Raw genomic sequence first — 15,159 nt, 5'->3', positions numbered from 1 at the left:
AGGGCTTATTATTTCAAGTGTAATTACCATAGAAGAGAAAGTGCAGACCTCCGCCAAGGCCGTTTCCATAAGTGAAATGTAATAGACCCATAGCATCACCACTGTGAGGTCTCTGCTACCTTAATTTAAAGACATGTACTTGCTGTGTAACAAAGGTAACAGTAACTGCTGCTAAATGCTACAATATGCATAGATAGCTGTTGTCAACTTTAGATTTTGGCCGGCGCCATCTTTGTTTTCTGCCACCACAAGACTACAATATTTAGACATGAGGGTAGAGCATGGGAGGGACATGCATTGCTATGCCTCTATCCTGATTGACAGGCCGTGGTGTTGGCCGCTTGTATTTTATACAGTCTATAGCTGTGAGCATTTTTTTCAAGATTGTTTTATATACAACATTCGTAGGGAACTCAGAAAGTAAAAATATTAGGAATTTCTCCAAAAAGTCAGTAAAAAATAATAGTTATGCACAAAGTACTGTAGAAGAAGAAGAATTATGTTTTTTTCTTTAGTCATTTGTCAATTTAAATATAAATTGTGACGCTAGGAGTGTACTGTAGGTATAAGATTTTCCAAGATGGCACCCCTTTCATTACATAAAAGTTAACACTAAAACAGTTCTTCAGATTTCTGAACCCATAGAGCTTAAGAGTTGTTCTCTGGCTGAGTTTCTCCCCCCAGGCACAATTCAATATATAGTATAAAACACCTTTCTACACAGGCCTATTGGCGAAACTGGGATCAAATATAATTGTGAAAGTTCAGCTTTGATGATGTGGTGATCGTTTCTCATGATGAGCTTCTTTCATTTTATTTTTTAAATGATAAAATAACAGATTTGCGGTATTACAACTTGATTGACTCCACTCACCTGTGTTATTGTGTATGTTTCCAGCCCCGGGCGTTCACCTATCTCCTTCGACCATGAGATCGTGATGATGAACCATGTGTACAAGGAGAGGTTTCCCAAGGTTTGTACAAGGAGACACACTTCCAGTACACAATTAAGTATTTTTCATGAAGAAAATAAACATTACAGTATTGTTCTATAACTGATCACTTGTACTTTTAAAGGTCTCAATTTAAAAAAAAGTCTAGCTTTTAGGTATATATATATTTATTTTTTCTGTTTAAAAAGGACAGTTTCAAATATTTAGTTAGAAGAGATTTTCTTTATTAACCTGTGCACATGACGTTTTTTGTCACCGTAGTCTCTCCATATGTCTGGATTGCGCGTATCTCTACTGTGACTCATCCTTGTCCCCCCCCTTTAATTTTCCCGCCCCCCTCCCCTCAGGCGACGGCTCAAATGGAGGAGCGTCTGGCTGAGCTGCTCTTCTCCTCGACCCCCGATAAGGTCTGCCCGCTGGCCGACGGGGTCCTGAGCTTCATCCACCATCAGCTGATAGAGCTGTCCAGAGACTGCCTGGAGAAAAGCAGAGAGGGCCTCATCACCTCCCGGTACTTCTACGAGCTACAGGAAAACCTGGAGAAGCTGCTGCAAGACGTAAGTCCAGAAACATTCACTGCCCTGCACTCAGATACCTGTGTTTTAAGAAGGCAACGAGTATTTCAAAGGTGACGTTAATGGATAAAGAAACCGTATCCTATTTTAACAATTACCGTAAACTCACTTGAAACTTGATTGCATTTCCTACTGGATTTCTAGATCCAAAAAGTTTAATATCCTTCGCATAAAAAAAGAAAATAAATGTCTTCGAGAAAATTAAGATAAATGTTTTATATCAAATTGATTACTCGAGGAGAGAACACATTTATTTGATATATAATATATGTAGTTTATTTATTTATTTGTAATAGCTACATGTCAAGGTAAGCTTATTTATGAAACACCATTGCAACACAAAGGCAATAAGAAGTGCTTTACCTGAGCCATACAGTAAAAGGCATTAAAACAACATTTAAAAGACAAACTCAGTAAGAGGAAGTGGAACAAATGTAATGAAAACATCTGCAGCTATAATTGATTTGACTTTAAGTTGAACCATTACCAATAAAGCTGGCTTTGGGTTATTAAAGTATGTCAGAAAGCCAATGCTATGAATGCAGTGCTTAATACTGTGCTTCAATAACAAAACTGTTTGGCTGTTTACAAAATCACTCCCTAATTCTCTCATCCCATGTTCCATCTGCAACAATCACTCAATAAATCCTTTCTCATAGCAGAACATTGACATTTGAGATATTAACGACTCGGCATCATCTTGGCGTCATCACTAACAGATGAAGATGTTGGATGACGAATTTCCAAATCTATCATAGGCAGAGCATTGTGTCCTTGCTGCAGATGCTTTTCATGGTGCATAAAGCATTCATTTTAAAGTAGAATTTGTTTTATGATATTTAACAGCCCCTGCAGTTCTCTAATTATTTCCTAGAAAGAAACGGTAATTGACGGGCAGGTACCTGGAAAGGATTATGCAAATTGGTAGACTTCCAATTAATTAATTCCAATGAACTGCTGATATAACCACGTTTATTCAGTGCAGCTGAACCTAAAGTACAAACAGACAATATGAAGAATAGCTTTCACTAATAAATCAATAATGACTTGGGTTCAAATGAAACATCTGCTTTAAAACTCAATACAAATAACTGACCGTGATAACTGCCTCGAACCAATCTATTCAGTGGCAAACTCCCTAGAATATTACTATACCGACCCCTATAATAAAAAGTCCAAATGCCGCTGTGTGAAAAGTCCGTCCGGGATGAAGACATCATGACTATGGCCGCCTCCCGGTCACACTCAGTTAATCGTGGAACAACTCACGGTGTGACGCGCTTCTTCGTTCACCCATCATAGTTACAACTGTCAGCGCCGTGTGATGTCATACGACTGGACAGAGACGGCCGCGCAGCTGCAAACACATAAAACTCCCTCAGCTATATCACATTCCTACACACACTCACACACGTTTTGTTTATTATACCTCTGTGTTGCTAATTACAGCTTGACACGTTTTTACAGACAGTTTTTGTGTTTCTTTGTGTGTGAACGCAGACATTTATTTACATGTGTGTGTCCGTGGTGACATCTCTATTAGCTCAGTGTTCCAGTGCCTGGGGGGGGGCGACATTATGACTCCCACCGGCCTCTTATTGACCTTCTGTTCTACTGGGACACACACACACACACACAAACTATCCCTCCATCCTAGAGACACACACACACACATATATGTATGCAGGCGAACACGCACACACACACGCACAGATCCTACCCGATTTTAATTTCACACTCCAGCAGTCACCGAGGGCTGACAGATGACTCTCTCAGACGAACAGGAGGGGTAAGGGAGGTGCAGTCGGAGGGATCTTTTGGGGATGGGCGGGGTTTCAAGGGGATTCCGCTGTTTCTGATTGGCCGTGGGCTTGCAGGGAGGTGGATGTGGAAGCCTGTTCGAATGCTTTTGGAGGGTGTGAGGAACTGGACTCGAGCACATCTGGAGAAGACGCTGAAGCTGCAATGCGGGGTGGATGATGACATCATCAATTAGGCGGCCTTGTGCTTTTTGTTTTGGACAGAGGACAGTATGGAGCTGTAAGCAGGTGGACGGAGGTTTGAAAGCAGCCTCTGTGCCTGCGTCGTCTATGGGAATTCCTCGTTTTATTGTGGCTTTTCGGCAGAAGCATGTCTTGCATCTCGTGTCAGAGGAGACTGGAGGAGGAGGAGTTGGTGCTGGAGGATGTGTTGAGGAGGAGCAAGTGGAAGGTGGTCACTCACAGCTGGGAGGAGGAGGAGGAGGAGGAGGAAGAAGATGATGCAGACGCAGACTTTACAGTTGAGTCCATCTCGGTTTGATTCTATCAAGCTTTATTGGCACTCCGGTCTTGTTTACGTTGAAGCCTTGTAACTTCTCAGTTTGAATGCTGTTTAATAAAAAGTTAGAGCATACCAACTCACGCAAACTTTGAAATCACTCTCTGCTCAGCTTTGGTTCTGCTTTTGGTGGCTTTATTTGATGCCTCTGGAGTTTGATGTTGATAGTTCACGTTTTAGTTTTCAGTCGGTTATAACTTTGTGTCGGATATTTTGTATAATTTTTTTGTTGAAACTAAATTAGCTTCTTTCAGCTTGTTACCGCATTTGAAATATTCCAAAAGATAATTAAGTGTGTTTCAGAGGTCGATGACGAATACATTAATTATTAAATCTTTTTGTAATCAGTCAACTGCTGTGGGTGTTTTTTTGTCTGTAGCTGGTTAATAATTCAGACTTCTTAATGAGTCATCAGGCGATTTTCTACTGGTGGATCTGACAGTGTGATGTATACTTTTGGATCAGTTAATAATGAAGAAGTAAATGGGCAAAAGGCCTTTTAGAATATACTGAAAAAAACGTGTACTTGACTACATTCAGTGCCTTTAGATGATTTACAACTGTCATTAGGATTTATGAATGGTGCCTTCACTGCTTGGATGTGACATCTGTTGGTCATCCAGATGGTTTAGTCATCAGATCAACCCTTCCATATCTGGACAGTGATCTAAAGTCTTTTATGCTGGTGTTGCTTAAAGGGGCAGTTCACCAAGTGACAATGAAGACACTCTTGGTTTCCTTCAAGGGTTATAATATGGACATCTATTTTACATTTGAACTGTATACTATATATATCATAGTATATAAGATCAAATAGATATGTTATCTGAACATTACATTAACCAACCATTCATTTAAATAATAACCCTCAATCTAATAATCCTGTAGATGCAGACACAGATCTTTTAACAAACACACACATTGCTGTATAAACAGTGAACAAAAGAGTCTCTTGACACATTCAAACCATATACTGTCACATATGGATAACCTTGGCTTAATTCCCTATGGTTCTGAATTAGCAGTCAGTTAATGGAAGTGAATTGAATTTATTTTATGGAGGTGACAAGATTTCCACTTGTCTTTCTAGAAACGGTGTCAATGATTTGGGTGGACTGACCCTTTTACCTTTGACTGGGAAGAACATCAATTGTAACCATGTTTCTTAGGCTCTCTTTGTTTGTAACCCTGAAGTGTTCCTGTTGTGACAATGCTAAACGAACAGGACTCACACATCATTGTCCAAGATCACTTATCAGGTGTTTTAGTTGTAAGAAATGTCCGTTTTGATCTGTCCACTACTTCTGCTCTTGACATGCCTCTGTCCTTTGCCTTTGTCCTTCTTCCTTATCCTTTTTCTTTATTCATCCATTTCTTTTTCCTCTCCTCATGTCATGACCCCATTACAGAGCTCGCAGGAGGCCTCCTCACCTCTCCTCCTTCTGTCCTCCTCTGCTCCTGCTCTCATCTTTAATCTCTCCTCTCACCTTCACCCCATATCCTCCGTCCCTCTCTTCTCACCACAGCACGTCTTCTTTTCATCTACCCTCATCCATCCCTGTCACAGGGGGGCCGTAGTGACCTGCCTGGCGGTCACTATGGCAACCTGCATCCAGGCCATCCCTTGCTGGAACCCCAGGGAGACCCTGTTAGACCCCTGTGGGTCACCCGAGGGCAAGGGAGAGGCAGATTGCAAACTCAGCTCTGGTGATCTGTCACTGCGATATGTTGATGGTTCACTCTGAACTCTCAGCATGTTTATCACACACAGCTGAAAACATCTGGCTTTAATTGGCTCTTAGATGGACTCAGGTGGAAACATCACCTGCTTGGAGAAAGTGATGAGTGCTCCTGGGTGTGCTCCACAATAGGTGACGTCACCTCGGGGATGAGAGTAGCCTGTAGAACAATGGCACACAATGCTCGATCTTCGTGAATGTTGTGCATGTTTTCTGTGTAAAAGTAGGTTCACTCTTGACCTTAACAGGTTTTTTTCCATATAAAATGTTTGGTTGAAACCATAAGCATGAATATATTTAGAATTCTCTGTGGTTTGGACCTAACCAATTTATTCCACAAATATTTGTTTTAAATAAACTGTCACACAATTAAAGACGAAAAAAACCTTACATTTATTGGCTAAAACGTATCAATTATATTCACATTTTAAAATGTTTTATCAGGTGCAAACGTGAATTCAATAGAAACCATATAACCTTTAAGTATAAATGTTTTAAAAATCTTTCACAATGCTATAATTGTATTTTTATACTTTTGTTTATCACTTTATCAGACAATGTGTCCTAATTATCAATATTGGGGACATTTTTGAAGACCAATTATTAGATTACCAAGTGGGAGATGACATGGGGGGAAAAAAGTGCTTCCGTATTTTTATGTAAAAAAATCACCAATAACAAATATAAACCACATCGCAAATCGCAGACCGATGATCTCAAAGTTGACAAACAAATAAAACCAATATAATGGAAAACATTGCCTTAAAAGTCGGGAACAATAAAACACTAAAATGAACAATGATAAGTAATAAATTAGGGATCCTGAATAATAATATATTCCATGTGCGCCGACACAATATATTTGTAATAAAGTGAAATCTACAGATTATATCAAACAGTACACATGCAAATGAGCTGTGGAAGCACATTTTCTATAGGTTAAACCCACCAGGGAATCTCTCCCACATTAGACATGCAGACTGAATACACAGTCTGACACACACACACACACACACACACACACACACACACACACACACACACACACACACACACACACACACACACACACACACACACTATGACTGGTTAATTAGCCGCTGCGCTGTGGGGGTCCATTTCTCAGCTGTCCATTACCCACCGATCACTGGCCTGTACACTCACCTCACACACACACACACACACACACACTCTGTCTCCTTCACGCTTACATATATTCACCCTAATACATATTTAGCGTGCACATACAGTATATAGACCCCCCCTCCCCTTCAGTTTTCATTACAGATATGAATAATTCAAGAGGGGGTCTGGGCGTCTGTCAGCATGGCTCTGTTAGACAAACAGCCACGAGCTGCCCATGCTTTGTTTATGAACCCTGCCTCCACTCTGTTAGCCTGTCTGCTACACACATACAGTACATACATTATAGATACATACATACATGCTGCCTTCACACACACCCACATTTCCCCCCTGATATTGAAACATGTTTTACAGTGGGTGGTTTGTAATTGTTACAGCTTCCACTCTGCGCACCAACACGTACACACACTTTACTTCCAGCCCATTTCTTCCCGCGGATCAGCGTTTGCTCCAGATGCGCTTCCAGTGGATTGCGGGGTAAATTGCTCTGTCCACACACTGACAGACATTTCACGGTGGATATCAGGAAGCGAGGCGGAGGTCGTTCTGATTTAGATTACCTCTCAGGTGTCACCGATGGAAGGACTCCAATGACCATTTGTCCTCAAACTGTTTGTCCTTCACTACACAAGACACATTTTCTGCACAGATTCAAGGTCAAACATGCTTTCGTGGTGATAAATTATTAAAATATGATTAAAAATAATGAATAAATATTTGTATGTCGAAGCTTCCATTAAAAAAAGCTATTTAAGGGCTTTCATTACAAGTGAAATCTCTCAAAAGAAAACAAAAATGTGAGAATAAAGAGTGAAAAGAAGGTGAACTGTTTCTCTCATGTTAACTACTGTTGTGTTGTTGTCTTTGTGTGTCCAGGCTCACGAGCGCTCAGAGAGTGTGGAGGTTACCTTTGTCACGCAACTGGTCAGGAAGCTGATGATCATCATCGCCCGACCTGCGCGTCTGCTGGAGTGCCTGGTGAGAGGAACACGTCGTTGTTGAATGTCACATATTCACTGACTGGTCATATTATTAAAACACACACAACGTCTGTCATTTACTTTGTAGCATGCTTCTCACCACTGCTACAGACTACAGGCTCCAGACTTCGTTAGCATGCAAATCTCTGACTAAAGTGTCACTTGCATTGTGGGTATTTTAGCTGCCAGGTTTTGATAAAGCCTGGAATAAGTAAGAGGATATCCCTCTAATGCCTCATTGATTCTAATACTCTTAATTGATGTTCTTCTACTTCATAAATATATGTTTGCTACATTTCAGAGGAAAACCTTTTACATTTGACTGCACTATTGATCTGACAGCTGGAGCTGGTAACACAAAAAGCAGTTCATCAGCTTGTAAATGTGATTTTCCAGAATAAACTACCAACTGTAGTAAAAGTTAGCTCCACATTGGCCAACTGCGGCTTACACAATGATACACCAGCACCAAATATCCAATAAGATAGATAGAAGATAGTCAAGATATATATCAAGAGTAGTTGTTCCTATGTAATACTTACATTTATTTTTGTAATACTACTAATACAGCTAATACCTGAATTTGTATACAGTAGGACTTGCACCAAATCAATCATATTCATATATCCCAATGTCACAATACATATTTGTCTCAGCATGCTTTACAGATCAACAAACATGAATGAAAATTACAAAAATATAATAAAATAACAAGAAAAAATGTAAAATATAATAGCATAAAATCTAGGACCCAGGAGGAAGGAAGCTTGAAACCAGCCCTAACTATAGGCTTTATCAGGCAAGAGAATATTTTTACATAATGATTTTATCTAATTATAATGAACATACATGTATAGATTAATACAAAAGGCAGAAAAGCAAGATTAAACCATCAATAAAGCAACAATAAGCGCAACATCTTGGGATACAATCAACTAAAAGAGGATATTTACAGCACAATTACACACACAAGTAAGCCTTATTGTACATTAGACATACATGTTAATCTTTATCTTGTGTCATTTTGATTAAGTGGAGAAATTGTCTTTGCTTTAATCAGCCTGGCCCTGGTTGGTTATCCTCACCAGCTGCATAGAGTACTCTCACATTTTAATCACACGACTGCACTGTGGTGTAAATTAGTCCATTTGAAAGATTACGATGAAATAAATATTAACTGGAAATAGCTTTTTCATATAAAGCTTGACTCCATGCATGGTTAATAAACAATTTAGAGCTTCCTGCTCCCGGCTGTGAAATTATTCAACCACAGCAATTCATTTATGGACTTCCACTGAGCATTTAAAATCAGCCTGATGCACACGCACGCACGCACACACACACACACACACACACACACACACACACACACACACACACACACACACACACACACACACACACACACACACACACACACACACACACACACACACACACACACACACACACACACACACACACACACACACACACACACACACACACACACACACACACACACACACACACACACACGGTTGTGTATATGAATACCAGAGGCTCTTTCTCCTACCACCATGCAGAGCTCCATCAGTTTGTGTTACGATGGTGCACATCTGTGGCCTAACAGGTGAATCTAACCTTGTGTGAGCCCTGAAATGAGAGAAGGAAGGGAGGTGGTGAAGAGTAGGGAAAAACAAACAAGTGTAGAAGACAAGGGTAATTGGAGGAGCAGTGGAGGGTGAGGGAGGAGAGAAAAGGGGAGGAAAGAGAAGAGGGTAGGTGTGGAATGCCCGGTGCTGACATTTTGACTAATCACATGCTGCTGAAGCTACGACACCACACAGGATGGGTTTTTACAAATGAAAGCACACAGATAGAGGAGGGGGAGTGGCTGTGTGTTTACATGTATACTGTATATGATGTATGTGTGTGTGAGGGGGGAACACCGGTGGTCTATATGTCTTTGTCAAAAAACATAGGAGTTAAATTGGGGTGTGCAAGAACAAAAGTCCGTCCTCCTCTCATTCCTTTGTCCTTATCCCGTCACAGGTCCTTGAAAAGTCTGAAATGATATTGCCTGCAATGACGATATTCATGCATCTCAAACAGCACGGTGGTGGTCTTTGTTGTTGTTCTAGCTTGGAGGCTCAGCTCAGAATCTAAAATGGTGTGAGATAAATATAAAAACTGATAAGAGGATTTTCATTGCAATAAAAATGGGTCTATATTTTTAAATTGAAAAAGTAAAACTTTTTATTCTATTAAGCAATTAAACAGTGACTGAGAGTTAGCACAATTCATGAACAAAAAGACAATTCTTGGCAACGTTGATAATGCTCAATGCCATCTTTCACATCTTGAAGCCTTAAGGAGACAAGTATTAGGATATTAACGATGCTCTTTCAAATACAATTCTTAGTTTTTAAGTATTATAATGTCTAAGACCACCACCACTGGTATTAAGATTAGGGCCACCAGATCCGACACTAATTTCAATTATTAGATTAAAGTCAGAATTCAGAATTGTAATTTTCAAGAAAGTTAGCATAGAGACTGACGTGCCAACATGATGCAGCTGTCCAGCATCTCATCTTATTCTCACAACAAAATAAAAAGCCTTGAATCCAGCTAGATTTAAAAATGGGGTACTAAAACGTGACGCAACAAATTATTTCACAAGCTTAAATATTTGCCTTTAACTTTTCCCTTTGTCCCCCCTTACTTTCTCCCCTCCCTCCCCTCTTGCCTGCAGGAGTTTGATCCTGAGGAGTTCTACCACTTGTTGGAGGCAGCAGAGGGCCATGCTAAAGAGGGCCAGGGCATCAAGACGGACATCCCCCGCTACATCATCAGCCAGCTGGGCCTCACCAGGGACCCCCTGGAGGGTAACGCACTCTCAAACTCAACATTTTATTATTATTTTTTATGATATTTCTGTCTCAGTTTGGTAACTGATCCTTGTGTGTCTCTCTGTAGAAATGGCCCAGCTGAGCAGCTATGACAGCGGGAACCCAGAAACCCCAGAGACTGATGAGTCAGTGGATGTGAGTACTTCATCATATCATTATCACGTTTAATAGGTATTATATCTGCAGTGGTGGACGAAGTACTCAGATGTGTTACTTACTGTATGTAAAAGTAGCAATACTACATTATACACAAGTACTTTGTTACAAGTAAAAGTCAATGCATTACAAATCTTACTTAAAGGTAGGGTAGGTAATTTTGGAGAAACCAGCTCGAGTGCGCTAGAATTTGAAAATACACAGCCGGGCCGGCTAAAATGATTGGTCGTACTTTTTACAGTACTACGGCTTCCACAGATGACATTTTTTATGGATTTATTGTCAAAGCACTTAAGATATTCATTGCTATCGGGATGTTAAGAGCATTCCATGGAATATAACAAAAAGTGTATCTCGAGCCGGTTTCTCAAACGTACCTACCCCACCTTTAAGTAAAAGTATTAAAGTATCCTTATTGAAATATACCAACACTTAAAGTACTCTTTATGCATAATGTCCCAATTCAGAATCGTAAATACTGAATTACTGGGTTACTATTGTGATTATTCATGTATTTTTATCACAACTGGTATACAGTATGTAAAGTTAATTTGAATAACTTTATATACTGTTGCTGGATATCTTAACCTTTAAATTATGTAAAAGTGTATTTAAACATTGATTTCTATTTTGTATTCGCTAATAATGTAACCTAAAAAGTAACTAGTAACAAAAGCTGTTAAATAAATGTAATGGACTAAAAAGTACAATATAGGCTTCTAAAATGTAGTGGAGTAGAAGATACACAAGTAAAGTACCAGTACCTCCAAATTGTACTTAAGTACAGTACTTGAGTAAATGTACTTTGTTACTATCCACCACTGTATGTCTGTCAGCATTAAGTTCTAAAACACTCCTATATTTTCGTAAAAGATGTTCTTACATGCATTAAATTATTTAGGGAAAATGGAGATATTCGAGGATGAGCCTCAGTTAAAGCACTAATAAACAAGGATGCTCCCCTTCTCCATCCCTTTCTTAATTAGGAACATGTCTCTTGTATATCTGATGTGTTTCAGGGTCAAAGCACCACCGTCCCGCCAGCTCCTCCTAAGACCAAACCCCCCCGAGAGGAAGACTTTGAAAACATCAAGCTCATCAGCAACGGAGCCTACGGGTGAGACAGCATGATATTCTAAAATTAATATTTAATTGCTGCATTACAAAAAATTCCCTCAGCATGACTTGGTTTACCGCAATAACAAACAGACTGCATTAAGCAAAAAGTCAAGTGTTTTATTTCTCTTCAGGGTCCTTTCCATAATGTTGTCGGATTTTAAATAACAATCTGAGCCCGTCTGATGTACAATCCACTCAAAGGATTCATTGTATGTAAAAGCGTACAATAAACTGCATTCTGATTCTGTAACCTCTGTGTTTCCCCTGGGCAGCACTGTGTTTCTGGTGCGTCACAAGGAGACCCGGCAGCGTTTCGCCATGAAGAAGATCAACAAGCAGAACCTGATCCTGAGGAACCAGATCCAACAGGCCTTCGTGGAGCGAGACATCCTGACGTTTGCTGAGAACCCCTTTGTGGTTTCCATGTTCTGCTCCTTCGAGACCAGAAGACACCTCTGCATGGTGATGGAGTACGTGGAGGGTAAGCTCAGTTTAGTTATACCTTTATCCTGTTGCCATTTGTAGCGCTTGTGTGGTGTTTAATGCGGAGCGTGCTGTGTAGGTGGAGACTGCGCCACGCTGCTGAAGAGTATCGGAGCCCTGCCGGTGGACATGGCTCGGATGTACTTTGCAGAGACCGTCCTCGCATTAGAGTATCTTCACAACTATGGCATCGTACACAGAGACCTCAAACCTGACAAGTAAGACACAAACACACACACCAACAAACTGCCACTGAATGCCAATATTTTACCAAATTAGTGAAATAAAAGCATGTGTTTTGTTTATGTATATGTTTAAGAGATGGTTGTATTTGTGAAAGAATATGGATGCCACACCTACTGTAAGAAAGTAATGCTGAGTTCTATTTTAGTGTTATGAGTTCAAGTAATGGTATTTTAGAGGCTTTATCGGCTTTTTTTACGTTTGGAAATAATGTTTCCTTGTTCTCTCCTGCAGTCTTCTCATCACGTCCATGGGACACATTAAGCTGACAGACTTCGGTCTCTCAAAGATCGGTTTGATGAGTTTGACTACAAACATGTATGAAGGACACATAGAGAAAGACACCAGAGAGTTCCTTGATAAACAGGTACCAGCTCACTTGTTCACCTTTATTTTATGTCGTATTGTGGCGCAAAATAATGACATTTGCGACAGCTTTTTTAAATATCTTACAGTTTTTTGTGTGTTTTGTGAGGATTGTATAAAAAGGCAAACTTGCAGCTGAAAGGAAAGTAAAAGTTGATGATCAAAAAAGGTCATAGACATTTATTTTAGCCTGAGAGCTTACGCAGTTAGCTTGCCAACAAGTTATAGGCACCTCTTAATTTCCCTCCTCCATAATAAAACTGTCAGTAATTATGACAGTTCCACAGGTTTTCCCAGAAATATTGCAAAATCATGTCAATCTAATTAGTTAATATTCACACCTGCTTTTCCCAGACTGATTTGACTGTGTGCTGATGCCCCTTCAGGTGTGTGGCACTCCAGAGTACATCGCCCCAGAGGTGATTCTGCGTCAGGGCTACGGCAAGCCGGTGGACTGGTGGGCCATGGGAGTCATCCTGTATGAGTTCCTGGTGGGCTGCGCTCCCTTCTTTGGAGACACACCAGAGGAGCTGTTTGGTCAGGTCATCAGTGGTGAGTAGCTGTGCCACCACTTTCTTTTTGTCATTTGTGCAACCGGTTTACTCGGCAGCGTTGTTTTAGAGAAGAACAGTAGACGGCCACTTTACAGCAGGAGAAATCTCAGAGAGAACTTAATGGAATTTGCATCCAGATTGGATTGGTACAAAAATACATTTATGCTCAATTAATGCTTATCACTTTACAATGTATTTATAATCCGTTAACGTTACCGGCTATATAAAAGTATTCTCCTTAATCCTTATATCTGTATTGTACATTTGCTGCTGTAACGCCGTTCATTTCCCTGCTGTGTGACGAATAAAGGCATTCTAATTATTATCAATTATGGCAAATCTTGCATGTAAGCAATTAGCTTGCAAGCTAGAACAACTCGTTCCCTGGTCAAGCAAGTACTAGTAATCTAAACCAGTGTTTCCTGAGCTGGCAGTTTTGATGCAACCATGCGGTCACATTCGCGCAAATAAAAAACCCACAAAGAAGAAAAAAATATTAATAATTATACAATAACACACAGTCGTAATATAATACGTTTTTAACAAGACTCCTCTAAACTACTACATGTTTTTTATATAAGTTCCTGTGAGCAGAATACATCACAGTGCAGAAAATGATGTATTCTGCTGTAGTTCCTGTTTTTACAGTGTATCTGAATGTTTCATGTTGGAGCCTGGGGGCTTCCAGGCTGACTTGAGGAAGTCATCAGAAATGGACAGTTGGAAATGTTTCTCTGCAGCAGAGAAGCACAGGGTTGACATGCAGGGAATCAAATCAATTGTGATTCCTCCTCTGCGTTTTCTTTACTCCTTTGAATTCCCTCTGATGAAAGGGCAAGTCAATGGCCATAAATCTGTATTGATCCCTGCATGCGTTTTTTATGAGCATCTGAGTCCGCCTCTCAATACAGCTGCACCGCGGTGATAAAGAACTCAGGGCCTCCTTGAGTGTGTTTTTATCTGTCTGCTGGATGCGTGCTAGTGAGGTGCATTGTGTAGGACACAACTCCAGGGTGCCATCACCAAATGTGTGTCATGAAGGAGCAATAAACTGCTCACACTAGCTGTAGCAAAAATAACATCACAGAGAAACATCATATTGGTTGGGAACAGATATGTTTCATAGGCAACAGCGTAAAAGCATGTTTGATTTCTGAAAAGAAGAAATACTTAAAAGGCCTTATTATGCTTTTTGGGGTTTTCCATTTCCTGTAGTGTGTTATATAGGTTTGTGTGCATGTAAATGGTCTGCTAAAACTAAAATCCCAAAGTTCCCTCCTGAGAAATGTTTCTATGCAAGCAGAGCGGAAAAAGTTGGGACCTATATTTCCACTATATTGTTTCTCATTAGTCTCCTCAGTAATAAAGACACTACATGTCCATGTATTTACGCTGTGTTTACGCTGTGTTTATGTTAGACGAGATCATCTGGCCGGAGGATGACGAAGCTCTACCTTTCGAGGCTCAGGACCTCATCTGCAAACTGCTGAGACAAAATCCTTTGGAGAGACTGGGCACAGGTAACACACACGCTGACCAGGATCTCTGAAAATGTAGTAAACATTATTGAAACGTTTTTTTTCCAGGAACCTGTTTTACTTTGTCCGAAGTTTGAACCTGCTTGTGTTTGTT

The 15,159-nt window shown here is 40.2% G+C and overlaps 1 protein-coding gene across 7 annotated transcripts in view; it reads left to right on the top strand.

Annotated features, from left to right (window-relative positions):
• mast2 (microtubule associated serine/threonine kinase 2) overlaps positions 1–15,159 on the top strand; it is a 203,219-nt gene that overhangs the window by 173,242 nt on the left and 14,818 nt on the right. For all 7 annotated transcript variants that reach the window (XM_034147305.1, XM_034147303.1, XM_034147302.1 and 4 more), the window contains 11 exons: positions 899–974; positions 1,301–1,510; positions 7,609–7,710; positions 10,450–10,582; positions 10,674–10,741; positions 11,782–11,879; positions 12,154–12,362; positions 12,444–12,582; positions 12,842–12,974; positions 13,360–13,525; positions 14,946–15,047. In XM_034147305.1, the coding sequence (XP_034003196.1) occupies positions 899–974; positions 1,301–1,510; positions 7,609–7,710; positions 10,450–10,582; positions 10,674–10,741; positions 11,782–11,879; positions 12,154–12,362; positions 12,444–12,582; positions 12,842–12,974; positions 13,360–13,525; positions 14,946–15,047 (1,436 nt within the window). The remainder of the gene's footprint in view (positions 1–898; positions 975–1,300; positions 1,511–7,608; positions 7,711–10,449; positions 10,583–10,673; positions 10,742–11,781; positions 11,880–12,153; positions 12,363–12,443; positions 12,583–12,841; positions 12,975–13,359; positions 13,526–14,945; positions 15,048–15,159) is intronic.

The sequence above is a fragment of the Trematomus bernacchii genome, unplaced genomic scaffold, assembly GCF_902827165.1.
Source record: "Trematomus bernacchii unplaced genomic scaffold, fTreBer1.1, whole genome shotgun sequence".
NCBI lineage: Eukaryota > Metazoa > Chordata > Actinopteri > Perciformes > Nototheniidae > Trematomus > Trematomus bernacchii.
This window is presented reverse-complemented; position numbering and strand designations above follow the sequence as displayed.